The sequence below is a fragment of the Capra hircus genome, chromosome 4, assembly GCF_001704415.2.
Source record: "Capra hircus breed San Clemente chromosome 4, ASM170441v1, whole genome shotgun sequence".
In the NCBI taxonomy this organism is placed as follows: Eukaryota; Metazoa; Chordata; class Mammalia; order Artiodactyla; family Bovidae; genus Capra; species Capra hircus.
The window spans coordinates 110,959,769-110,987,679 of NC_030811.1; the positions used below are offsets into that span (position 1 = coordinate 110,959,769).

A 27,911-nucleotide genomic window follows, 5' to 3' on the forward strand; every position below is an offset into this window, starting at 1 on the left:
AAGCTGGTAGCACAGCAGACTGGTCAAGAACATAGTACCTACTGACCAGTACAGACCACCTGGCTGTAGTCCCAGTTCTGTCACTTTGTAGGTGTGTGATCTTACACAAAATAGCTAATATATAAAATATACTACATATGTAACCAATATAAATATACAGCTAATATATATCTTATATACATAAAACCAACTAATACATGGCTTCTATTCTTTGACCAAGTAAACCTACTCCTGAAATTTATCCTAAAGGAAACAAAGAATAAAAATGTATAATAATAATGATATTCAAAAGAACTGCTATTTTTAACAGAAAAATTTGTAATCACTCAAATGTCTGGTTATAGGAAAACTGGGAAATATAAGTCACAGTATTTCTGTACAACAGAAAATTATAAAGTCATTAATAAGTCTATATAAGACTATTTATAGCAAAAATCAGAAGGGACATGGAATGATTTTAAGAGTTGTTTAAGGGAGGCAGGAATGTGAGTAGTTTATTTATATAACCATAATGTTGCTTCACAGTTTATGAAAAAAGGAAAAATATATTTTTCCTAAGTCAACAACTGATGATAAAATTTTCAGTGATATTTCCCTGTATTTAAAATGGCTGAATTACAGTGAATAACCAAAATTTTAAACACTACTCTAAAAATGTGTTCAAGATTAAAATCTCTTCGAAGAGCCATTATTAACAATAAAAAGATTTCATTTTCTTAAAAATTTAATTTAGAAGTAAATTATTAAAATTAATTCAGATTCCATATGACTCTGTACAACAACATAGATTTAGCTTTTCCTATCCCTATTTCCAATATATCACGTATTTTCTCTTTTAGTTTGTTCAGGAGACCTCAAGTTCTCATCACCATGGAATTTAATACAAGTTGGAAGGATGGCAGCTGATATGGAGACCAACTCTTTCATTAAACAATCCTACATCCTCACCAAAAGAGGGACGAGATAATGGGACAATTTTGCAAACATTCTTATACTCAATATGCCAAACTCTGATTAATCAAACCAAAGCAAGCTTATTATTCTGAATTTAAAATATTAAAAGAGCTTAATTACATATATTCAGGAAAGATTCTCAAATTTATTAGATATAGTACTGTACCTGCATAAACATTTTGTACTAAAACTGTCAAGTTAGATATTCTAATTTTATTGATTTACATTACTTTTATATTATATGCTTAAATTCAAAAGTAGAGTCTTCTTTAACTTACACGAATGAATAAATAGAATTACAAATTTGTAATTGACATGTAAGTTTTAGATAGGCCCCTTTTATAACTATGCCAGTAATTATGAAGTGTTTACATACACGGTTAATTCTTGGACCAGGATAGGAGATAACTGGTAGGAAGGTAGGGTAAGGGAAACATTAACTTGGAAAAAAAATTCCTTTCATTTGACCTAAGTAACCCATCGAAAGTCATCTGTTTGTCTAGACTCTTTCAGTGTTCACTGTCAAACAATCAATTTATAACTGCAATCTATAAATCTACATTTACTCTCCACTTCAATATGACCCTATTCTGACCACTGTACTAAAACTGCACTCGTTCACATCATCAGGAATTTCCTAAGAGTTAAGTTCTTATCCTCAATTCTTATTTTAACCTGAAACTGCTAATAATTCATTTATATCCTGATCTCTTTATTACCTCAGTTTCCATAACTACCCATCTTTTTAACAGGTCTCTTAATTTTTTTCAGAACAACCTCTCTTTTACCTATGATGATGGCTCTACCTTCCTATCTCCTTAATGGAAGCAAACTCACTTTCTGAGTCTATTTTCTTCTCTGGACATCTTCCTTCCTTCCAGAGAGCAAATCCATTCTTAAAGTCACTTATCTTTTGGTGGTTTCTATGCATATACTTTGTAAACTGTAAACTTGTACTGGAACCCAAATGACAGACAGTGGCAGCAGAATCATGGTTTTTCTCAAAGGGCTTCTACTATTATTTCAGTGATAATTCTTAATGCACTATCACCCTGACTACTACCCTGACCTTGAGGCCATATTCTAAAGTTTTATGGGTTTCCCTGGTGGCTCAGCTGGTAAAAGAATCTGCCTGCAATGTAGGAGACCTGGGTTTTATCCCTGTGTTGGGAAGATTTCCTGGAGAAGGGAAAGGCTACTCACTCTAATACTCTGGCCTGGAGAATTACATGGACTGTACAGTCCATGGGGGTCACAAAGAGTCTAAGGTCCATTTCTCTTGCACATTCCATCATCTCATATTCAGTTGCGCTCCCCTCAAAATAACCGTCTTCTCTGTTACAGCCTCAATTTCTTGTCATAACACTATTATTCCAGTAGTTACTAAGATATACTTTCAGTTCCCTTTACATCTTACCTTTCATGCAACATTATTTTTGAGTACCTGTAATTGTATTATAGAGGTTAGGCATATTGTTAAGAAAACAGATTAAGTACCTTCCCTTACAGTGTTTGCACAGCAAGGAAGCTTAGGAGAGAACTGAATTTCAATCCATTTGTAAGAATTTAATAACTCCTGAAATACAAGAATCAAAAAACCCCCCAAAAACTGGAAACTCTATTTTAATTCTCAAAGCTTGATATTAACATATGCTCTGACAAACACATGCTCTAAATAAAGATTTTATATTTTATTCATGCCAAAAGACAGGCCCCTTTCATATTCTAGGAAGCCCAAGAAATTATCCTATAAAATCTAAGGAACAAGCACTCTAATTTCCCATTTTATACATGCAATCCAAACTAGAACATGTGGACTCCAAAGTCTAAACAGTGCTTTTGCTACATCAAATAGTAACTATTTATGAATATGGATTCAGCTTCCCAGGAAAGAAGCACTGTGGTACGGTATGATGTAAACACACAGCATTTAGGTTCAGAGAGATACAGATGCAAACTAGCTCTTAAACTGTAAACTGCCCTTCTTTCACCATATTATTAAGTCTAAGAAGAGGGGAAAGTTGTGCCTGCTGTTGCAGGTACCATAAAGCTAAAGGAAATGGGGGTTAAATCAAGGCCGTATTTCAGTTTATTTTATGGCTACTAAACTATATTGTCCTTGGCTAGGTATACTTCTTTGTCCACCCATATATGTCATGTGTTAGGAATCTAGCCAAGCTTAGTCAGAGTCTATACCGAACCTAGCAAGCAGGTATGCCAGGTTACATGAGGCAGTATGAGAAAATAATGGCCATCAACTTGTTACGAGTTTAGAAAAGTTAAAACACAGTGAAACATTTGAAGCTATCTAAAACATAAACAGTTAAAACAGAGCTGGTATTTCACTTAATGCTGATGTGTGCTATTTATCCTTATTCTATTGAATTCATGACACAGTGTTAGTTTAGTTCAGTCGCTCAGTCATGTCCGACTCTTTGCAACCCCATGACTGCAGCACACCAGGCCTCCCTATCCATCACCAACTCCCAGAGTTTACTCAAACTCATGTCCATTGAGTTGGTGATGCCATCCAACCATCTCATCCTCTGTCGTCCCCTTCTCCTCCCGCCTTCAATCTTCCCAGTACCAGGGTTTTTTCCTATGAGTCAGTTCTTTTTATCAGGTGGCCAAAGTATTGGAGTTTCAGCTTTAGCATCAGTCCTTCCAATGAATATTCAGAACTGATCTCCTTTAGGATAGATGGGCTGGATCTCCTTGCAGTCCAAGGGACTCTCAAGTTTTCTCCAACACCACAGTTCAAAAGCATCCATTCTTCGGTGCTCAGCTTTCTTTATAGTCCAACTCTCACATCCATACACAACTACTGGAAAAACCATATCCTTGACTAGACGTACCTTTTTGGCAAAGTAATGTCTCTGCTTTTTAATATGCTGTCTAGGTTGGTGACAGAGAAGGCAATGGCAACTCACTCCAGGACTCTTGCCTGGAAAATTCCATGGACGGAGGAGCCTGGTAGGCTGCAGTCCATGGGGTCGCTGAGAGTCGGACACGACTGAGCGACTTCACTTTGACTTTTCACTTTCATGCATTGGAAAGGGAGATGGCAACCCACTCCAGGGTTCTTGCCTGGAGAATCCCAGGGACGGCGGAGCCTGGTGGGCTGTCGTCTATGGGGTCACACAGAGTTGGACACGACTGAAGCGACTTAGCAGCAGTAGCAGCAGCAGCAGCAGCAGCAGCAGCAGGTTGGTCATAACTTTTCTTCTAAGGAGTAAGCGTCTTTTAATTTCATGGCTGCAGTCACCATCTGCAGTGATTTTGGAGCCCAGAAAAATAAAGTCAGCCACTGTTTCCACTATTTCCCCATCTATTTGCCATGAAGTGATGGGACCAGACGCCATGATCTTAATTTTCTGAATGTTGAGCTTTAAACCACCTTTTTCACTCTTCTCTTTCACTTTCATCAACAGGTTCTTTAGTTCTTCACTTTCTGCCATAAAGGTGGTGTCATCTGCATATCTGAGGTTATTGATATTTCTCCCAGCGATCTTGATTCTAGCTTGTGCTTCCTCCAGTCCAGCATTTCTCACGATGTACTCTGCATTTAAGTTAAATAAGCAGGGTGACAATATACATCTTTGATGTACTCCTTTCCCTATTTGGAACCAGTCTGTTGTTCCATGTCCAGTTCTAACTGTTGCTTCCTGACCTGCATACAGATTTCTCAAGAGGCAGGTCAGGTGGTCTGGTATTCCCATCTCCTTCAGAATTTTCCACAGCTTGTGGTGATCCACACAGTCAAAGGCTTTGGCATAGTCAACAAAGCAGAAATAGATGTTTTTCTGGAACTCTCTTGCGTTTAAGTGTTAAGTGACATAGTGTTAAAAGTTATTTAATTACAAAATTGAGTAAACAATTAAAACAGTAATATGATTTGTGATTTTCTCTGCACTAAATAAATTTTGAAAAAAGATACACAGATTAAAGAAATTAGAGTTGTCTAATCTTAGGAAAGGAGAGAAATAAAGTAATTTCTGATTCTATGACAGGATGTTAAAGGCTTTAATAAAGAAATTATCAATCATTGATCTCCAAACAATTAAGAAAAAAGAAAAAACAAACACTTTAAGCTGAAATTGAAAGTATAAAGTAAAACTATAAGTATAAAGTATATGGCCAAGTCATAAAAACAGTAATTTTTAAAGAGAATTTACAGTCACCTTTTTTTTCAGGTCTTTAAACACTCATCAATAGAATGATAAGCAGAAGGTGGAGACAAATACATCCCTTCTAAGAGAAACCAATTATATTGATCAAATCAGCAATTTTTAAACTTTCTGGTAGTAAACTTTTATAACTTTTACAAACTTAAAAATTACTGAAGATTCGTATTGGGAAACTGGGATTGACATATACACACTGCTGCTGCTGCTGCTGCTGCTGCTAAGTTGCTTCAGTCGTGTCTGACTCTGTGCGACCCCACAGACAGCAGCCCACCAGGCTCCGCCGTCCCTGGGATTCTCCAGGCAAGAACACTGGAGTGGGTTGCCATTTCCTTCTCCAATGCGTCAAAGTGAAGTTGCTCACTCGTGTCCGACTCTTCGCAGCCCCATGGACTGCAGCCCACCAGGCTCCTCCATCCATGGGATTTTCCAGGCAAGAGTACTGGAATGGGTTGCCATTGCCTTCTCTGTATTATTTTACACACTACTATGTAGTATTTTAGTGTGCAGTATTTTACACACTACTATATGTAAAATGGATAACTATAATAAGGACTGATTTTATAAAACAGAGAACTCTACTGAAGACTCTGTAATGACCTTTATAGGAAAAGAATCTAAAAAAGACAGGATACATGTATATGAATAACTGATTCACTCTACTGTAAAGCAGAAACTAACACAACACTGTAAATCAACTATACTCCAATAAAAAATTTTTAAAAAGATCTCTAAGAGCCTTTGTTTATGAGATACTCATCATATTAAAAATTAAAATAAATTTATCCATTAAAAATAAACTCATTATATATTTGACATTTATATCTTAAAATGAAAAATAACTATTTTTTAAAAAAATTAAGTGAACACAATGGCATTGTTTTACAAGTTTAGAAATCTTTTTAAACATCTGCCTAATAAAAGATTCTCATAGTATTAAATCAGTTATGATATATTTCATTTGGGTTGAAGCATATGAAGAAAATCCAGCCTTAGATAATTAGAAAAGAGAGAATTGTTTTAAAATAGCCTTTTCAGACAAGTGTGAATATTCATATTTGATACCAAAAACTCAACAAGTGGTCATTTCTTAGATTACCTACAGTAATTTGAAATCTTATCGATGAACTTTTGCCATGTTTAAAAATCTACTGGTTTACCTTATTATTTTTTTTTTTTTGTCAAGTGAAATGTTTAGTAACTTGGGAAATTAAGCAAAGTCTTAGAAAAATACAAGGAGCATTTATTCAAGAGAAAGCACCAAATATCAGGAAGACTAGGATGTTCTCTCCAGTCTCAAGGCAGGCTTAAGGAACAGTCTCCTAAACATGTTAATTAGTTAGCCAAACTAGAAACTGGTAAACGAGCTACCTAGCAACCACCAAAGTGGGACAGGCCAAAATTAGATTTCATCAAAACATCCCATACCTCAACATAATAAAAGCACACATGTAAGAAAATAACAGCTAATATCATACTCATTGGTAAAAAGGTGAAAGCATTCCCTCTATGATCAAGAACACGACAAGGATGCCCACTCCACTCACATTTACTCAACACAGTTTTAGAAGCCCTAGCCACAGCAATCAGAGAAGAAAAATAAACAAAAGGAATCCAAGTTAAAAAAAAAAAAGCAAAATTGTCATGGTTTGCAGAGATATAATGTTATATATATATATATATGCATATATAAAACTTTAAAGATTTTACAAGAAAACTGCTAAAGCTCATCAATGCATTTTATAAACTAGCAGGATAAATATATTAATGTACAGAAGTCAGTTGCACTTCCAAAATCTAACAATAAACTATTGCAAAGAGAAATTACTGGGACAATCCAGAGGGATAGCATCGTGAGGGATGTGGGAGGGGCATTCAGGATGTGAGAACACATGTATATATGTGGCTTGCTGCTACTGCTGCTGCTAAGTCACTTCAGTCGTGTCTGACTCTGTGCGACCCCATAGACGGCAGCCCACCAGGCTGCCCCATCCCTTGGATTCTCCAGGCAAGAACACTGGAGTGAGTTGCCATTTCCTTCTCCTACTTTATATTTTGAATAAATCTTTTACCCATGCATAACTGCAAAAAGTCATATACTTATCTTCTGAAAAATACTAATTCACTAAGTTATACAGATCTTCTAGATTTTGCCACATTTCATTAGAGTATTTTAAAAACTCATGTTAATTTATATCACTGCCAATCTTATTTAGAAAGTCCCTACGTACTAGGAAACTGTCAAGCTTAAGGCAGTAAATAAAGTTTTCAAAATTCCAGTACTCACTGGCAAGCTCAATCATCTTTTATTGTTGTTATTAGTTTAAAATGTTTTCATGAAAAAATAAGCATCAACGTTTCAACTCACATCTCAAACAACAGTACAAGTGTTCTTCCTCAAAGCTATCAGCATACAAGAGCAGAAGTACTTTGTGTATTCTTCTCATTTATAGACTAATGAAAAGATGCATACTCAAGGACGGAGATTAATTAACATTAGTAATTCTATTGCTTCATCGAGGAAATCTTAAGTAAAACTGGCTTTTTTTTTTAAACAGCAAGTGGCCAGCAGTGAGGAAAACCGTGATTACTAGTAAGGTTTGGTGCCACTGCCTTGATTCACCCAAAAGTGTTGGCAGTTTTATCCTCCATTTTCTGCACTATCACCACAAATGTCAACTCAGTGAAAAAGGCAAATAACATCTTAACATTAGTATTGATTTAAATACTAAGAATAATCTTGATCTACTTTACCTCCTTGAAAGTAACTCAGGATCTACAAGTCCTCAGAATGCACTTTAAGACTCACTAGATTAGACATGAAAACAACCTAAACGTCTGCCGACAGATGAACAGATGAAAAAGATGTGGTGCATAATCCAGTGAAATACTTACCACCCAGCCACAGAAAGGAATGAAACAAAGCTCCCGAAGCAACATGGATGGACACAGAGACCACCGCAACAAGTGAAGCAAGTCAGAAAGACAAAGACAAACACCATATGATATCCCTTATATGTGGGATCTAACGTGACACAATTAAACCTAAATACGAAGCAGAAACAAAATCAAGGACACAGAGAACAGACTGGTGGTTACCAAGGGAAGGGGGTGCGAGAGGGCAGGAGTGAGAGTCTGAGACTAGCAGATGGAAACCGATATATAGAGAATGGATAGACAACAAGGTCCTACGGTACAGAACAGGGAACTATATTCAACATCCTGTGATAAACTACAACGGAAAACACATGAAAAAGAATATATGTATAACTGAATCACTTTATTGTACAGAAATTTATACAGCATTGCAAATCAACTACACTTGAATAAAACAAAAAAAACCTCAATGGATTAGATACATCTCTTAAGTAAAGTTTTCCAATTTTATAAAGTATATTTTAAATTATACTATAAATGACTAAAAAGTATTTTCCTACTTGAGTTCTTTTATGTTAAAATAGATGTATTACCTTAGTAATAACATTCAAAAACATTTTACTGTGGTATTCTAAGAAAGTTTTAATTAATCACATAACAAGACCTGATATTAAATGTTATTGTTAGTGTTCAATATTCAGAACCTAAAGCAACAGTTTCATAATCTCACTGAAAATGTCCAAATCAAAACAAAGATTGAATAGACTAAGTAATCAAGAGTTAATCTTCTTAGAGCATTACTGTTTAGCAGTGTATCTGTAATATTTATAGTCTAGTCAGAGATGTTTAATAACAACTGGATGATTTAAAATCTAAGTTATAGGAATTTCTGAGAACAAAGAATACTGCAGGTCAGAACAGTTGGTAATGAGTTCATAAAAAGGCAGAAATCAAGTGAGGACTTAAAGGACAGGGAATTAGAGAAGAAACAAGACATTTCAGAATCAGGGATTAACAATAAAGCTAAGGGGGTGGCATTTTTTTAAAGTGGGAAAAGCAAGAGGGAAGGCAACCAGTCTGACTGATATGATCATGTTAGAGAATAATGAGAGATTAGGCTGACTCGGCAGAATGAGGGCAGAGAAAAAATAAGGCTTTAGAAGCCAAGTAAAATGAGGCAAACAATAGTGTACCACTACAGTTTTCTTATGACAGAACACTGAAAAGGATAAACTTTTAGCAAGATTAACCCGAACATGAGACCTGAAGAGGAAAAGACTTGCAAAAGGAACATTCAGGAGTCAAGTACTTTCAGTATTGGAAGAAGGGGTTGATAAGAGTAAACAAAGTTTTAGGCAACAGGAATGGAAAGACATGAACCCAACAGATAAGACGGAGTGAACTTTGCATTAGTAACAGGTTAGGCAGAGGAGATGAGTAAGTCAAGGATAATCTGAAGATATTTAGGGTTACAAATTTGAGAAATAATAAAACTATACACTAGGCATCATGAAACATAACACATTCATTTAATTATACAAGCTTAATATTTTACAGACAAGGAAACTGAAATCCAGAGTAACTAATTTGTCTTGCTAATAAGTATTTTAGGATTCCAGGGGGTGCTAGTGGTAAAGAACCCACCCGCAAATGCAGGAGATGAAAGAGATGTGGGTTCAATCCCTGAGTCAGGAAGATCCCCTGGAGAAGGGCACGGCAATCCACTCCAGTATTTTTGCCTGGAGAATCTCATGGACAGAGGAGCCTGGTGGGCTACAGTCCATGGGGTCACACAGAGTCGGACACAACTGAAACGACTTAGCACAAGAAGTGTTTTAGGCACTCCTGACATACAGGCTTATCTGACTATAGAGATAAAAGGCTATCACAGTGTGGAAAGCCTAGACTACAGTCATCTGCCTACATGGGCAGTTAGCTTTGCCATTTATAAGCTGGAGAGTTCTGATAAGTTGTTTAATCTTTCTGAGCTTCAGTTTTCTCACTTCTGAAATGCAGATGATAGACAATCTTATAGAGCTATAATGAGAATTAACTGAGACAAGGCATGCAGAGCAGTTAGTAGTGCCTAGAAAACAGTAAGCCCTCAACACGTTTGCCATTATTTTATTAGTACAATATGTCAGTGTAATTAACACAGGGAACATCCATTTTTGAAAGAAAAAATGTAAAATTTCAAACAAGATTAGGTGGCAGAGGCTTCTAAGTGGGTGTTTTTAGAGAAATGAAAATAAGACATAAATGAAAAATGGAGAGGTAATAGAAATATCTCTTTTTAAATCAAGAAATACCTATTTTATTTTTAAGAGGTTACAAAAATACCTACTTGATTATCATAGGCCTGAATAAACTAAGTTATTCATGGAATTTTTCTCATTCACAAATCCTGATCGTAAAGATAATTATCTGTGCAATGACTTTTAGAAAGGTTCTATTTACCTTGTGTAAGATACTATGCTAGATGCTAGAAGTACAAAGAAAGTCCTTTTAAAAAGCTGTGATTTAGGCAGGCAAAGAGTAGGTTTACAAAATTACAAAACCAATGGGATAGTGTATACCACACAAGTAATACAAACAAAAAAGAACCATAGAAGTTCAAAAGAAGACTGATGTTCCTTGTGGACTGAAGTTCCTTGCGGACTGAAGTTCCTTACAGGTTGTGACAGGATAAGACAGAAAAAGAATGCCTAGGGCCTTGCTGTTAAATCACTTTAGCCTGCCAGACTTCTTTGTCCATGGAATTCTCCAGGCAAGAATACTGGAGTGGGTTGCCATTTCCTTCTACAAGAGATCTTCCTGACCCAGGGACCTAACCCATCTCCTACATTAGCAGGCAGATTCTTTACCACTGAGCCACCCAGGAAGCCCAGGACATTGAAGGAAGGCTAACATTTAGGTAAGAAAGAGAAGGCCGAGAGGAGCGATGCTCCCGGGAAACAGCGTTAGGAATGTGGCAGACAGAACACCCCTGGCATGGTTCAGGGACACCAGAAAGAGCAGCTTAATTTGAACAACAAATTCTGTATAAAAAGAAACAGAAAAAGGATGGGAAAGCTTTTTGTCAAGTTCTAAAGTACTCAGAATGCCGGTTTAAGAATTATATTACACTGCATAAGCAAAGTGCTTCTTTCTCTTCTACCACCAGACTTCCACAGCTGCACAATCTACTACTAAAAACACTACATTTATTTTGGAACTACTTTTCTATCTTTTGCTCTTATAAGTTAGCAAATATCAAATTTAATTCCCATGTAATTAAGAAGAATTCACACACTGCTATCACTAAGGCTTTCTTCCTAAAGAGATTTTTTTTTCAAGTTTCTTAGTATTGATATTTTCAGTTTCAAGAAAATGTTTTACTTTTTAGAAAAGTCTTTTCAAGTAACTAAACCTTTTAAAAGAAGGAAACTCAAATCTGATCAAGAATAGGTAAGGCAAACACATCAGTTTTTCAACTTAAATTGCCTTGGACACCATTTCCTGCAATTTTTTGATAGATGACAAGTACTTTTCTAGAACTGAAACACTGTAAATTAAAACACTACACTGTTATAAAGAATTCATACTATGAAACATACTGAGGATCAAAATGTATTTATAGTAAAAAGAATATGTGAACTAACCTCACAAATGAAACACATAACAAAAAAACCATACTTAATAATTTAGGCATATTCAGTTTTACAAAGTTTAGTTCACTATAATACCACAACATGCGCATATATATGCATGTATTCTCAAAGACCAGAGTGTTTTTTTTTCCCTTTCTCTAAACTGTTACCAATTGGTTTCCAGCAATACTTACCCTAATATTCTATTCATTCCATGTCTAGCAGCATAGTGTAATGGAGTATTGTGCTGGTAGGGCTCCCCATAAGATGTATTTGGATCAAGGGATTCTTTTAGCTGAGGGTTGCTTTCATATATTTGGCAGGCCAGGTTTTCATCACCATTGATGAGTGCTTTACGAAATTTGGTGGTTGAACTTCCCATGTTTTGTTTTGCTTTTTTCTGATGGGCAATGGCACTTTTTTCCTTCACCCTTCAGCCACTTCTTAAATGCTTCTGCAACATGTTTCACATTCTAATGGAGGAAAAAACATTAGATTGTAAAACCAATAATTATGAATCAGTATCCTAAGGAAAAAAATACAATTAGGAATACTAATAAAATCTAGGAAGCACATACAAGGGAAAGAATTATGTTTTACCAAATTTATCTTAATAGCCAAAAAAAATTTAATGTTTAATACTGCCCAAACTAACTTCTTAAACTGTAATATTTTCCCATACAGAAAGTGACGGTTTCACAGGCTGTACTTTATACTATAAAGTTACATATATACATGGTCTTTTCAATTTTCTCCTTCACAGGGGCAGGAAATGAGTTTGACTAAAATTTATGGTTGAATACACTTAAATTCTTGTATAAATTACATATAAATCTAATTCAGCCAATTTCTAGGATAATGAAAAATATAGGAAATTTTGCTCATATAAGAACTCTAGAATATGTTAAATTACAATAAAGTAAAATGAAATTGTTCAGTACTTAGAAGGACCTCAAAGAAAAGATTTTTCAAATGTAAATATAGAGGGCTATACAACTCACAGCAAATGAGTAAGACTAACTACAACTAATTACACTCAGAATAATCAAATCGTGATTATTCTACCATAATACCATTACATTTGTTTTCTTCTACTGTAAATAACTCAAAACAAGGCTGAAAACATGAACTGTTTATGCCTACTGTATTTGGAAAGAGGTTATAATAAAGATCACAGGTATTTACTACTGAAGCAATGTGAGGTGGGTAGGGGAAAGACAAGAAAACAATCACTTAATCTGGAGTATGAAATCTCACATTTACCTACATTAGCTATGTAATTGTACCTACCCTCCTAAAGCCTCAGGTTACGTCTATACAGTAAAAGGAAACAACCATTTCTTAAGGACAATAGTCAAGATTATGAGAGCTACTTCTTTAAGTACCTACCACAGACCTTGGCTAGTATGCTTAAATAAATGCTAGTTTTGTTCCATTCCAATAAATGTTTCTGAATCTAGTCTTCAGCCATTATTAAAATCAATCATAAAGGAAACAGCCCATGCAAAGGAAGGTATGAAACAAAAGGTTTGTTCAATTGGTGAGTACCTCCAAACTGAAAACAGGTTGTGGCCAGACTAAGAAATGTATCCTTTAACCGGTAAAGAATGGATGAAAGTGAAAGTAAAAAACACTCAAAGAGTAATAAATAGGTCTTCCCCTAATTTCCTGATTATCTTTTAATGTGAAGGGCTCTATAATTTCTTTTTTCTTCATTTGGTGGCTCAGAGGTTAAAGAGTTTGCCTCCAATGTGGGAGACCCAGGTTCGATCCCTGGGTTGGGAAGAGCCCCAGGAGAAGGAAATGGCAACCCGCTCCAGTATTGTTGCCTGGAGAATCCCATGGACGGAGGAGCCTGGTGGGCTACAGTCCACGGAGTCGCAAAGAGTCAGACATGATTGAGTGACTTCACTTTCTATAATTTTTGTTTTTAATAAGAAAGAAATGTTTTTCTGATTCTTTATTTTTTTGTGGATATAAGGTAACACTTCAATAGTATATGTGACATTTAAACTATACCTCCAATTGTATTAATTAATGTTTGCACTCAAGAGATTTTTGTTTACAATGAACTATACTATGGCTCAAATTTTAAAAATTATAGTAAGAGGGTTAAGCTCAAGGGTCACATGTTAGGAGAGCGGAGGTGCATAGAACCAGCTGCTACAATAAGTAAACTTACAAGGCAGTGTAAGATTCCTCAATAGACTCTTCCAGTTTGACATCATATTTCTAAAGGTTATCTTTAGTATCAGTTAAATTAAGAGTAGGAGCCAATTATTTTGTTGAGGCCAACCTTCAGCCCATAATAATGACTTTAAAAACAGTTTACTTTTGTAGTAAAAGGTAACATATTAGGAGATAGATATTTACTTTTGAAGAACTTCATCTTCTATAAAGGATTTCTGGGAGTAGTTCATTAATTTAAGTGCACTTGAGTTTTTGAGGCAGTTTATTAACCTATGAATGAGGAAACTGGGAGACATACATTGAATCACAGAAGCAGAAAGGACTATATTTAAATCATACCAGCCTATCTTTCCAAATAGGAAAGCTTTTGAACATTCATGGGTTGTTCCTTGCCTTCATCATTATCTTATTGCTCTTGTCCCAGTCTAATGCTTCAGTAAGACTGAAATTTATACTACAGAATGTACAGTCAGTTTACAGTACCTCTAAACAAAGTAAGGTTTAGTGCAGGTATCAGCAAACTTTTCCCATAAAAGACCAGATAGTAAAATATCTACTTGTGAGTCACACGGCTCCCTGAGTCATATGATCTCTGTCATAAGTACTCAACTCGGCTGTTACAGCTTGAAAGCCACAGGCAGTATCTAATCGTAGAAGAGCTGTGGTTGTGTTCTATAAATTTCATTTACAAAAGTAAAGATCCGAGATGTGGTCCATGAGCTGTAGGTTGCCAGCCAACCCCTGATGTGGTGGAAGGAAAATAGCTGGTTTGGAATCCCACATCTACTTCTTAGTACAAATAACACAAATCATTTAACCTCTCTGTACCTTAATTTTTTCTTACATAAAAAAGGGATAAGGCCACCTACCCTGCAGAATTGTCAAGATTACCTAGGTTAAGTATGTAATACAGTGCATAGCAGGTACTCACTAAATTTTATCTCCTTCTCCTATGTGCAAGCCATTGGTTAAGAGTTGCTGCCTTTAAAGAACTCAATACTCAAATTCTTTTCAAAAGACAGTGAAACCTTAAGAAAAATGTCACCTACTCTAAGTTTTATATCAGAACTGATATGTACCTGGTAGTCTAAACTTCATCATTTATTAGGGGTCTGACCTTTGACAAGATAAAAACTATGTATTTTTTTCAACAGTCTTCTGAATCAAAGTTAACTCCTCTTTCATTAATTTTCTAGGTCACTGCCAGTATTAACAAAGGTCTCTCTCCAATATAACTGCACTTATAAATACTAAGTGAAAGGCATACAAAATTTAGTTCAAAGCCAGAGCAGGAAACAGAATCTCACACTGGAGGTACATGGAAAACACACACATAAACATATATAAGGCAGGGAGCAGGAGGTCTTTTGGAAAAGACGCTGATGCTGGGAAAGATTGAGGGCAGGAGGAAAGGGAGATGACAGAGGATGAGACGGTTGGATGGCATCATCAACTAGATGGACATGGGTTTGGGTGGACTCCGGGAGTTGGTGATGGACAGGGAGGCCTGGTGTGCTGCAGTTCATGGGGTCGCAAAGAGTCGGACACGAATGAGTGACTGAACTGAACTGAACTGAGGAGGTCTTACTCCAAAATGTTGCTACAAAGGCAATATAGTTAAGTGATTTGGGAATTAGCTTGCCTGATTGCATATTAAGTTGAAGTCAAGTGTGGCTTTAATCTCGGTAGCTTCCTGCAAGAAGTTCATGAACATCTATAGTCTACGGCAAAACTTGTGGGTATTAGAGAATACTATCAAAATGATCTGAGCTGAGAAAAACCCCTTAACCAAGACAGCAACTTTCCTGCTATTCCAGAAATAAAATGTCCAGACAAACATGAAAGTATTATGCTAACAGTTCTAGAAAACTCGCTGCGGCAGTTTGGCTGCCTGAGGTTTCTGAGCAACCAAGGAAAGAGATAATCCAGCAAATTCTGGCTGCTGCTGGACACCATTTATATCTATACAGCTTTCACTGTATGGAAAAGGATGCTGCAGTTAGTGAAGAAGTGAAAACAGCTGCGAAGGGCAGCAACTGGGCGCCTCTTTCTGCCAAACTGGCAGATGAACAGTGAAAACAGCTAGCACGAGGCCCACGGGTGGAAAGCTGTTCAAATGCGGGATCCGACCACTGCATGCAGCACCACTCCTAGAATTAGTCTATTTCCTATTGAAACATAATGACCTGCAATGATCAGAGAATTTGAGTTCTAAACTGCCCACGAGTAAAATTTTCAAGTAGCTACAATTTTTCTTAGACGGTATTCAGCTTTCATACATTTGACTTTACAACCACTGAAAATAGGTAGTGCTCAAAATGAATATTTTGGGCTCTAATGTTAAGATAATGTCAGTGAAGAGCTCAATTTTAGCAACTTTGGCATATTGGTTATTTAGCAGTGTTTGCTTTCATAATTTTTCAATACCATATTGTCTTATTTCCTGAACATAGGTAAAAATGTTAAGTTGGAAGCATTTTAGTGTGGTGTGAAGAAATAAGTCTTAAAGTTGATGCAACTGAGAAAAAGAATTACTTATGCCTCAAACTGAGGCTGCCTAAACTCAAATCAATTGTATATTCAATTAAAAAGAGATAAATATAACGTACCATTTACAAAAGGTTAGAAATTTGTAAACAAGTATTATTTTAAGAAGTAATAATTATGAGATGAAAACAAGCTGATGGAATAGAAAAGACTTGAGCTCACCTCATCTGGAACCTACTAAAAAAGATACTGTAGTTCCAAAGACAAAGAAAAAGCCACAGTGAGATGGTAGGAGTGGCAAATTTGTAATATAATCAAATCAGAACTTGCAAACTGCAAAATAATTATATCATGAAGTTCTCCTACAGAAGAGAAAGTTCTGAACCCCATGTCAGGCACCCCACTGCGGGAAGGACGCATGCAAGGACTCATGCGCCCTAGGATCTAGGGTGAAGTAGTGACTCCATAGGACCCTGGGCCGGACCTACCTACAGGTCTTCAAAGGTCTCCTGAGGAAGCGGGGGTCAGCTGACGCTCACTTAGGGACAAGGACGCAGTGCCAGAGGCCCCAGGGTATGCTCATTGGGGAGAGCTCTCCTGGAGGTCACCATTTTGGCACTGGAACCTTGTCTCACCTGTAGGCACCAGTGGTGGGATGCCTCAGGTCAAAAAATCAACATGGTAGGAGCACAGCCTACCCAACGGCTGACAGGTGGCCTAAAGTCATCCTGAGCCCACAACTGCCTCTACACACATCTCTTGGCAGGGCCTTGATAACCGGAGGGACAAGACTCAGCTCCATTCACGAGGGCTCAGGCACCAGTCCTTCTTACCAGGAAGTGTGCACAAGTCCCTGGCCCAATCTCATCCACCAGGGGGCACATAATGCAGTAATCATGATACCTACTCAAAGGTGTTGAAAACCTACAGCCAAACAAAAACCTGCAAATGGCTATTTTCTGTAGTTGTTTAATCGCTCAATCATGTCCAACTCTTTGCAACCCCATGGACTGTAGCCTGCCAGGCTCCTCTGTCCATGTGATTTTCCAGGCAACAATACTACAGTGGGTTGCTATTTCCTTCTCCAGGGGATTTTCCTGACCCAGGAATGGAACCCGTTTCTCCTGCACTTGCAGGCGGATTCGTTACTGTGGAGCAACCAGGGGAGCCCACTTGGGTGTCTCCGGCAGCTCTATTCGTAACTACCAAAACTCGGGAGCAAATAAGACACCCTTAAGTAAGGAAATGAATACATCAACTGTGGTACATGCAGACAATGGTACAGAATTCAGCACTACAAAGAAATGAGCTATCAAATCAAGAAAACACATGAGGAACCTTAATTGCACATTAGTAATAAAGAGAAGCCAAATCTGAAAAGGCTACAGACCACAAGATTCCAACTACATGACATTCTGGAAAAAGATAAAACTATCCACAATTTTAAAAAGATGAGTGATCACCGGGCTTGGGGGCAAGGGAAGGCTGAATAGAGGGAGGAGAGTGGATTTTTAAGGTATTGAAAGTATGCTGTATGATATTCTAATGACGGAATATCATTATATTATTATTAACAACATAAATAATACATGTATAATAATAATAATAATATATGATTTGTACATGTGTATGTTATTAATACATGGGTCCAAATCTACAGAATGGTAAACACTATGAGTGGCTCCAAAGGCACACTGGATTTTGAGTGATTCTGTCGTGTTAACGTAGGTTCACCAGCGTGGCAAGCGGGCCATTCTGGTGAGTGATACTGACAATGGACGGGGCCATGCATGCGTATGGTTAGGGGGTGTGGGAAACCGCAGTGCCTTCATTTTAATGTTGCTGTGAAACTATAAAGCCTTAAACAAGAGATTCTTAAAAAAAAAAAAAGAATCCTAATCTTTATGTTAATTTCTGGGCATTTGCTTCCTTGACAATATAATGAACACGAGTTACTGTGAAAAATAAAACAGAAAGTATTTCGCACAGTGACTAATAAAGAAGGCATTTCATAAATCTGTGTACTTTCCCCTGGGTGTGTGTGCGCATGTGTGTGTTTTTCCCAGGAGCCATCTCATACTTACTTATTGGTTCAGAACTTTAGGACAGTTGAAAGAGTTAGAAATTTAACCACCAGATAGGCTGTAAATGACTGTCCAAATCTAAGTTGTGAGAAAACTTCCAAATAATATTTTACCATTATGTACTTATAATTCATTTCTGAATAGTGCTGGAAACTAAAATTACTTAAGTAAACCAATACACATGCATTAAAAAGAAACAAACAGAAAAGACACGGAAATATATGCCAAGGACACAGGATAAATTAATGTTAGTCTTTTATGACAACTAAATTAAAGAATCTAAATAACATTAGATGGAAATTTCTAAAATTTATATGGAAAGCACAGAACAACCAATCCATATTCACTACTAGTGTGCCTGTGTGATACAGTTTCCATAATGAAGGGATATTTTACCTCACTTAAAAAATGTTAGGTAAAAATTAGTTCATTCTAAACCAAAATTTTCATTAGTTCAGTTCAGTTGCCCAGTTGTGTCTGACTCTTTGCGACCCCATGGACTGCAGCATGCCGGGCTTCCCTGTCCATCACCAACTCCCAGAGTTTGCTCAAACTCATGTCCATCACCTTCAGTGATGCCATCCAGCCATCTCATCCTCAGTCATCCCTTTCTCCTCCCGCCTTCAATCTTTCCCAGCATCAAGGTCTTTTCCAGTGAGTCGGTTCTTCGCATCAGCTGGCCGAAGTATTTATACATACTTATAAGTATACTAATAAGTATTTCATACTTTTACAAAAATGACAAATATATTTTTATTATTTAATATTGTTAAAAAGGTTTATTCCCCACTGTCAAGATCCTAATTTTAATTTAGGGTGTTTTGCCCACAGGAAATTCAAGACTAAGAGGAAATCAATTCTTTTTATGCATACTAATGTTCTCTCAAGGTTTTCCTATTAAAAATGAGCTTAAAACTTCAAAATGATTCTTATAATTTACAATGTTAGAAAGCTCTAGGGAATATTTTAAAAATTAGAAGAAACAGTAACACTGAAAGTATGTGAGTACCGAAAATCTATGACTTTAAACAGTATATTCTAAATATACATCACTAGTATTAGAATTACGCTACACAGAAATGATTCTTTTAATTGTTAATATTATACTTTTTATTTACTATGTTGAGTATAAGTTGTAAGTACGATACTGTCTGGTCTTTCTAACTTGTGAAACTATGTATGCATGTTAAAAACTGAATCAAATTCCAATTTTTGGAGTTTTAAATCTTGTTAACATTTACAGATAAACATCTAATCTCTCAGTAATGCAAAGTTATTAGCACCACCTACTACAGAACCACAGGAAGAGAAGTGGAGAAAACAAAGGGAAGCTGCCAGTTTTCTTCTTCTGTTTTTTATTCACAATAAGCTATCTGAAGATTATCAACGGGGACAAGGATGAGTGATTGATAATCTCTGATGTCACCTCCCTACTCGTATATTCAAGTGAGAGGGAAACCCAGGGGGTAATAAAACTTGGATCTTGCTTGCTGATCATCCTCCAGATACAAGTGAGATAAATAAAAACATCATTGTTTTTCTATTTTCCAAATATAAATTGGATCCCTTTTCCAAAATTTCATTTTCAATTCCTTGTATGGACCGTAAAACCTAATTTTAGAAATAACTTTAAACAGCTTCATTTCATTTCTAGAGCATATCCAAAGAAAGTTATTTCAATGCATGAAAATTCATAAACTAAGTGTTCGTAACTCAAGAAATAACAGAACTTACAAACTTCTCAAAAAAGAAAAATCACTAGAAATACCTGTAATGCAATAAATGAATTACACTTTGAAATACAATCACAATGAGTTTTAAGTCTTAAAAAAATCTTTTCAATATCTCTTATTATAAACTAGTCAAATAGAGTATTATTTTAACTTTCAATTTAAGAGGGGAATACATGTCTACCTGAATCTAAAATATATGAAAGAAAATTATTCTAATAATCAAACACACAAATAGCTCAACTGCTTTTAAACTTTCAATTTCCAAGAAACTATGAACAAAATGTTTCTCAGTTTAGGTTCCAATTAAGTAAATTATGGTAAATCCATTCAACAGAAGGCTAGGATACATTAATTAAAATCATTTTTATAATTTTATTTTCTGTGGGAAAAAGCTTTTACCATAAATGTTACATATACTTTCATCACCACTTAAAAAACATATATTTATAGAAAAAGACTAAGGAAATACATATTACCCTATTAACTCTGAAGGGAAGAACTATGCCAACTGTACTTGGAATTCCTCCTCTATTCTTCTTGGCATTAAAAAAAAAAGTATTTAAAATAGATCTACTAACAATGGACATAAAAGGGAGAACTTGACAAGAATACAGTAACAGTAGGATTTTAACACTCCACTTACCATCACTGGGTACATGATCCGAACAGAAAACCAGCTGGGAAACAAGGGCATTACATAACAAACTAGACCAACTGTACTTGACAGTTACTAAATATTCCATCTAAAATCAGCAAGATACATATTCAAGTTCACATGGAATGCTCTCCAGAATAGGTCATCAGGCAAGTCCCAACGAATTTAAAAGGACAGAAATTATATCAAGCACCTTTTCTGATCTCAACAGTATAAAACCAGAAATCAAATACAGGAAGAAAAATGGGAAAAATGAAAACAGAGACTATACACCTCAGAAAACAAGAAAAATCTCAAATAAACAAGCTAAACTATCATGTAAAAGAGTTAGAAAAAGAACAAACAAAACTGAAAGTCAGCAGAAGGATGGAAACAGTAAAGATCAGAGACAAAAAAAAAAAAAAAACTAGAGAACCCCTCTACCCAGAAAGGAAAAGACAATGAAATAAGGAGTTCTTCTTTTTAAAGAGAAAATTATTAAGCCTTTACATAGGCTCATTAAGAAAAGACAGAGGACCCAAATAACAAAATAATACGTGAAAGAGGAGAAATTACAATCAATGTAACAGAAACATAAACAATCATAAGAGAATACTATGAAGAGTTATATGCCAACAAATTCAGCACCCTGGAAGAAATGGATAAATTCCTGGAGACATACAATCTTGCCAAACTGAATCACGAAGAAACAGATAATTTGAATAGACTGATACTAGTATTAAAACTGAATCAGTAATTAAAAACCTCCCAACAAAGAAAAGTCCAGAACCAGACAGCTTCCCAGGTGAAGTCTACCAAACATATCAACAAGAGTTAATACCTAGCCTTCTCAAATTATTTGGAAAAACTGAGGAGGAGGTCACACTCCCAAGTGCATGCTAAAGTCCACCACGACAGATATCAAAGCCAGACAAAGACACGATGACAAAGAAAATGATTTCAGTATCCTTGATGAATATAGATGCAAAAATCCTAAACTAAATATTAGCAAACCAAATTCAACAATATACAAAAAGGACCATAAATCATGGTCAAGTGGGATTCATTCCGGGGATGTAAAGATGGTTCAATATCTACAAATCAACCAATGGGATGAACCATGTTAACAGAACAAAAAATAAAAAGCATACGATCATCTCAACAGGTACACATAGACCACCTGACAAAACTCAACTTCCATTCATGAGAAAAACCCTCAACAAAGTTGGCATTGAGGGAACATATCTCAACATAACAAAGTCCATTTACAACAAACCCACAGCTAATTCATATTAAATGGCAGAAGAGTAAGTAAAAAAAAACAATCCCAGTGACCACTGCATCAAAAAGAATTAAATACCTAGAAATAAACACCAAGAAAGAAAAAACCTACACTATAAAAACTATAAGACATTGATAAAGAAAACTGAAGATGATACAAATAAATGGAAAGGCATTCCATATTCATGGACTGGAAAGATTAACATTGTTTAAAGGTCCATAAACCTAAATCAATCCTTATCAAAACACGCTTGACAATTTTCACAAAACTAGAACAAAAAATCCAGGACATGGAAGCAACCTAGATGTCCACCAGCAGATGAATGGATAAGAAAACTGTGGTACATATGCACAATGGAGTATTACTCAGCCATTAAAAATAATATATTTGAATCAGTTCTAATGGGGTGGATGAAACTGGAGCCAATTATACAGAGTGAAGTAAGCCAGAAAGAAAAACACCAATACAGTATAATAATGCATATATATCGAATTTAGAAAGATGGTAACGATAACCCTGTATGCGAGACAGCAAAAGAGACAGAGATGTATAGAACAGTCTTTTGGACTCTACGGGAGAGAGAGAGTGTGGGATGATTTGGGAGAATGGCATCGAAATTTGTGTAATATCATATATGAAACGAATCGCCAGTCCAGGTTTGATGCATGATACTGGATGCTTGGGGATGGTGCACTGAGACAACCCAGAGGGATGGTACGGGGAGGGAGGAGGGAGGGCGGTTCAGGATGGGGAACACGTGTATACCTCTGGTGGATTCATGTTGATGTATGGCAAAACCAATACAATAGTGTAAGTAATTAACCTCCAGTTAAAATAAATAAATTTTAAAAAATCCTAAAACTTGCTGGTACAGAATCACAAAAGGCCCCAAATAGTCAAAGTAATCTTGAGAAAAAAGAGCTAACCTGGAGGTATCACATTCCTTTAACTTCAGATTATAATGCAATGCTACAGTAAAAAAACAAAAGCTAAGGTTCAGTTCAGTTCAGTCGCTCAGCCGTGTTGACTCCTTGTGACCCCATGGACTGGAGCACACCAGGCCCCTCTGTCCATCACCTACTCCCAGATTTTACTCGAACTCATGTCCATTGAGTTGGTGATGCCACACAACCATCTCATCCTCTGCTGTCCCCTTCTCCTCCTGTCTTCAATCTTTCCCAGCATCAAGGTCTCTTCAAATGAGTCAGGTCTTTCCATCAGGTGGTCAAAGTATTGGAGTTTCCGCTTCAGCATCAGTCCTTGCAATGAATATTCAGGACTGATTTCCTTTAGGATGGACTGGCTGGATCTCCTTGCTGTCCAAGGGACTCTCAAGAGTCTTCTCCAACACCACAGTTCAAAAGCATCAATTCTTCAGCGCTCAGCTTTCTTTATAGACCAACTCTCACATCCATTCATGACCACTGAAAAAGTCATAGCTTTGACTAGATGGACCATTGTTGGCAAAGTAATGTCTCTGCTTTTAATATGCTGTGTAGGTTGGTCATAACTTTCCTTCCAAGGAGTAAGCGTCTTTTAATTTCATGGCTGCAGTCACCATCTGCAGTGATTTTGGAGCCCCAGAAAATAAAGCCTGTCATTGTTTCAACTCTTTCCCCATCTATTTCCCATGAAGTGATGGGACCAGATGCCATGATCTTAGATTTCTGAATATTGAGCTTTAAGACAACTTTCTCACTCTCCTCTTTCACTTCCTCTTCTCACTCTCCTCTTTCATACCATTATGACCTAAAAAAGAGGATTTTTAGCTCCTCTTCATTTTCTGCCATAAGGGTGGTGTCATGTTCATACCTGAGGTTATTGATATTTCTCCCGGTGATCTTGATTCCAGCTTGTGCTTCCTCCAGCCCAGCGTTTCTCATGATGTACTCTGCATAGAAGTTAAATAAGCAGGGTGACAATATAGAGCCTTGACGTACTCCTTTTCCTATTTGGAACCAGTCTGTTGTTCCATGTCCAGTACTAACTGTTGCTTCCTGACCTGCGTACAGGTTTCTCAAGAGGCAGGCAGGTCAGGTGCTCTGGCATTCCCATCTCTTTCAGAATTTTCCACAGTTTATTGTGATCCACAGTCAAAGGCTTTGGCATAGTGACTAAAGCAGAAGTAAATGTTTTTCTGGAACTCTCTTGCTTTTTTGATGGTCCAATGGATGTTGGCAATGATCTCTGGCTCCTGTGCCTTTTCTACAACCGGCTTGAACATCTGGAATTTCACATTTCTGTATTTTTGAAGCCTGGCTTGGAGAATTTTGAGCATTACTTTACTAGCATGTGACGTGAGTGCAGTTGTGCAGTAGTCTGTGCATTCTTTGGCACTGGAATGAAAACTGACCTTATTCAGTCCTGTGGCCACTGCTGAGTTTTCCAAATTTGCTGGCATATTGACTGGAACGCTTTCACAGCATCATCTTCCAGGATCTGAAATAGCTCAACTAGAATTCCATCACCTCCACTAGCTTTGTCCATAGTGATGCTTAATAAGCAAGCACCACTTGACTTCACATTCCAGGATGTCTGGCTCTAGGTGAGTGATCACACCATCGTGGTTATCTAGGTAATGAAGATCTTTTTTGTACAGTTCTTCTGTGTATTCTTGCCACCTCTTCTTAATATCTTCTGCTTCTGTTAGGTCCAGACCATTTCTATCCTTTATCGAGCCCATCTTTGCATGAAAAGTTCCCTTGGTAACTCTTATTTTTCTTGAAGGGATCTCTAGTCTTTCCCATTCTGTTGTTTTCCTCTATTTCTTTGCATTGATTGCTGAGGAAGGCTTTATCTCTTCTTGCTATTCTTTGGAACTCTGCATTCAGATGCTTATACCTTTCCTTTTCTCCTTTGCTTTTTGCTTCTCTTCTTTTCACAGCTATTTGTAAGGCCTCCTCAGACAGCCACTTTGCTTTATTGCATTTCTTTTCCATGGGGATGGTCTTGATCCCTGTCTCCAGCAATGTCACGAACCTCCGTCCATAGTTCATCAGGCACTCTGTCTATCAGATCTAGTCCCTTAAATCCATTTCTCACTTCCACTGTATAATTGTAAGGGATTTGATTTAGGTCAAACCATTATGGTCTAGTGGTTTTCTGTACTTTCTTCAATTTAAGTCTGAATTTGACAGTAAGGAGTTCATGATCTGAGCTACAGTCAGCTCCCAGGCTTGTTTTTGCTGACTGTATAAAGCTTCCCCTTCTTTGGCTGCAAAGAATATAATTAATCTGATTTCAGTGTTGACTATCTGGTGATGTCCATGTGTAGAGTCTTCTCTTGTGTTGTTGGAAGAGGGTATTTGCTATGACCAGTGTGTTCTCTTGGCAAAACTCTAAATTTGTTACTCCCGGTGTTTCTTGACTTCCTACTTTTGCACTCTAGTCCCCTATAATGAAAAGGACATCTTTTTGGGGTATTGGTTCTAGAAGGTCTTGTAGGTCTTCATAGAACCGTTTAACTTCAGCTTCTTCAGCATTACTGGTAGGGGCACAGACTTGGATTACCATGATATTGAATGGTTTGCCTTGGAAACAAACAGATTTCACCCTGTTGTTTTTGAGATTGCATCCAAGTACTGCGTTTTGGACTCTTTTGTTGACTATGGTAACTACTCCATTTCTTCTAAGGGATTTTTACCCACAATAGTAGAGATAATGGTCATCTGAGTTAAATTCACCCATTTCAGTCCATTTTAGTTCGCTGATTCCTAAAATGTCGATGTTCACTCTTGCCATCTCCTGTTGGACTACTTCCAATTTGCCATGATTCCTGGACGTAACATTTCACATTCCTATGCAATTCTGCTCTTTCAGCATTGGACCTTGTTTCTATCACCAGTCACATCCACAACTGGGTGTTGTTTTTGCTTTGGCTCTGTCTCTTCATTCTTTCTGGAGTTATTTACCCACTGACCTCCAGTAGCATACTGGGCACCTACCCATCTGGGGGCTTCATCTTTCAGTGTCCCTTCTTTCTGCCTTTTCATACTGTTCATGGGGTTCTCAAGACAAGAATACTTAAGTGGTTTGCCATTCCCTTCTCCCATGGACCACATTTTGTCAGAACTCCGCACCATGACCTGTCCGTCTTGGGTGGCCCTACATGCATGGCCATGAGGAGATGTCCCCAGTTCAATGGCAGGAACGGCAGCTGTGCTTCGCTGGAGCAGCAGTGAGGAGATACCCCAAGTCCAAGGGCCAAGTAGAAGCCCCAGCAAGATGGTAGCAGGGGCGAATCTGCGATTAGAGTCAGACCCCATTCCTGCCAGAGATGCTCAGCGGGCTTAGGCAGGCCTTGTGAGCACCGGGATCCAGGGACCCCACAGAGTCTGGGACAGAACTGTGTTTGGCATCTCCTGTGGAGGTACAGGTTAGCACTGGACTGCTGCTCTGGGTGGAGCCGACTTGGGTACGGAATAAACCCTCTTGGCAGAGGTCGCCATTGACCCCACCACAGAGCTGCCAGAGCTTACACAGGACTGGGAAGTAGACTCTTGGAGGGCACAGGTGGAAGCTTGTGTGAGCCAGGACCCAGGAGAGGGAGCGGTGACCCCGTGGGAGACTGAAGCAGACTTGCCTGTGAGTGTCCGCGAGTCTCCAGGGCAAGCATGGGTCAGTGGTAGCCTGCTGCAGGGCTGGGGGCACTGGGTCTGGCAGTGCATGCGTGGGACCTTTTGAAGGAGGTCTTCATTACCTCCACCATAGTTTGGTCCCAGGTAAATAGCAGGGAGGGAACACAACTCCAACCATTAACAGAAAATTGGATTAAAGATTTACTGAGCATGGCCCTGCCCATCAGAACAAGACCCAGTTTCCCCCTCAGTCAGTCTCTCCCATTAGGACACTTCCATAAGCCTCTTATCCTTCTCAGAGGGCAGACAGACTAAATCCACAATCACAGAAAACTAACCAGTCTAATCACATTGACCACAGCCTTGTCTAACCATCCATGGGATTTTCCAAGCAAGAATACTGGAGTGGGTTGCCATTTCCTTCTCCAGGAGATGTTCCTGACCCAGGGATTGAACCCGGGTCTCCTGCATTATAGGCAGATGCTTTACCATCTGAGCCACCAGGAAAGTCCGGAATAAAAATCAGACACAGATCAATGGAAAAGAGTAGAGAGCCCAGAAAGAAACTCATGCATTTATTGTTAATTAACTGATGATAAAGAAAGCAAAAATATATAATGGGGAAAAAACAATCTAGTCAAATAAGTAGTGTTAGGAAAACTGGACAGATGAAATTAGAATACTTTACTGCACCATATACAGGATAACTCAAAATGGATTAAAGGCCTGAAAATATAACCTAGAAGAAAATACACAATACACTCTGACATAAATCTTAACCATGTTTTTTTGAATCTGTCTTTTCGGGCAAGAGAAATAAAAGAAAAAATAAACAAATGGGACCTAATTAAATGTACAGGCTTTTGCACAGCAAGGGAAACCATCAATAAAGCTAAAAGAGTTCCTACTGAATAAGACAATATATTTACAAATAATATGTGTGATATGAGACTAATGTCCAAGATATATAATTAGCTAATACAACTCAATATTGAAAAAACAATTAAAACATGGGCAGAAGACCTGAATAGACATCTTTCAAAGAAGACATACAGAGGGTCAACAGGCACATAAAAAGATGCTTAACATGACCAAACATCAGGGAAGTGCAAGTCAAAATTACAGTGAGATATCATCTCACTCATGTTGGCATGGTTATCATCAAAAAGAGAACAAATAATAAGTGCTGGTGAAGATGGAAGAAAGGCAAATGCTGGTGGAAACGTAAATTGGTACATCCTGTATGGAAAACAGAAGGAAGGTTCCTCAAAAGACTAAGT

The 27,911-nt window shown here is 37.3% G+C and overlaps 1 protein-coding gene across 4 annotated transcripts in view; it reads right to left on the minus strand.

The window, feature by feature from the left end:
- ANKIB1 (ankyrin repeat and IBR domain containing 1) overlaps positions 1-27,911 on the minus strand; it is a 154,963-nt gene that overhangs the window by 81,415 nt on the left and 45,637 nt on the right. For 3 of the 4 annotated variants that reach the window (XM_005678911.3, XM_013963123.2, XM_018047436.1), the window contains exon 2: positions 11,839-12,117. The exons of the other annotated variant lie outside the window; for it this stretch is intronic. In XM_005678911.3, coding sequence (XP_005678968.2) covers positions 11,839-12,026 — 188 coding nt within the window. In that variant the 5' untranslated portion in view covers positions 12,027-12,117. The remainder of the gene's footprint in view (positions 1-11,838; positions 12,118-27,911) is intronic. 4 annotated transcript variants of the gene reach the window in all.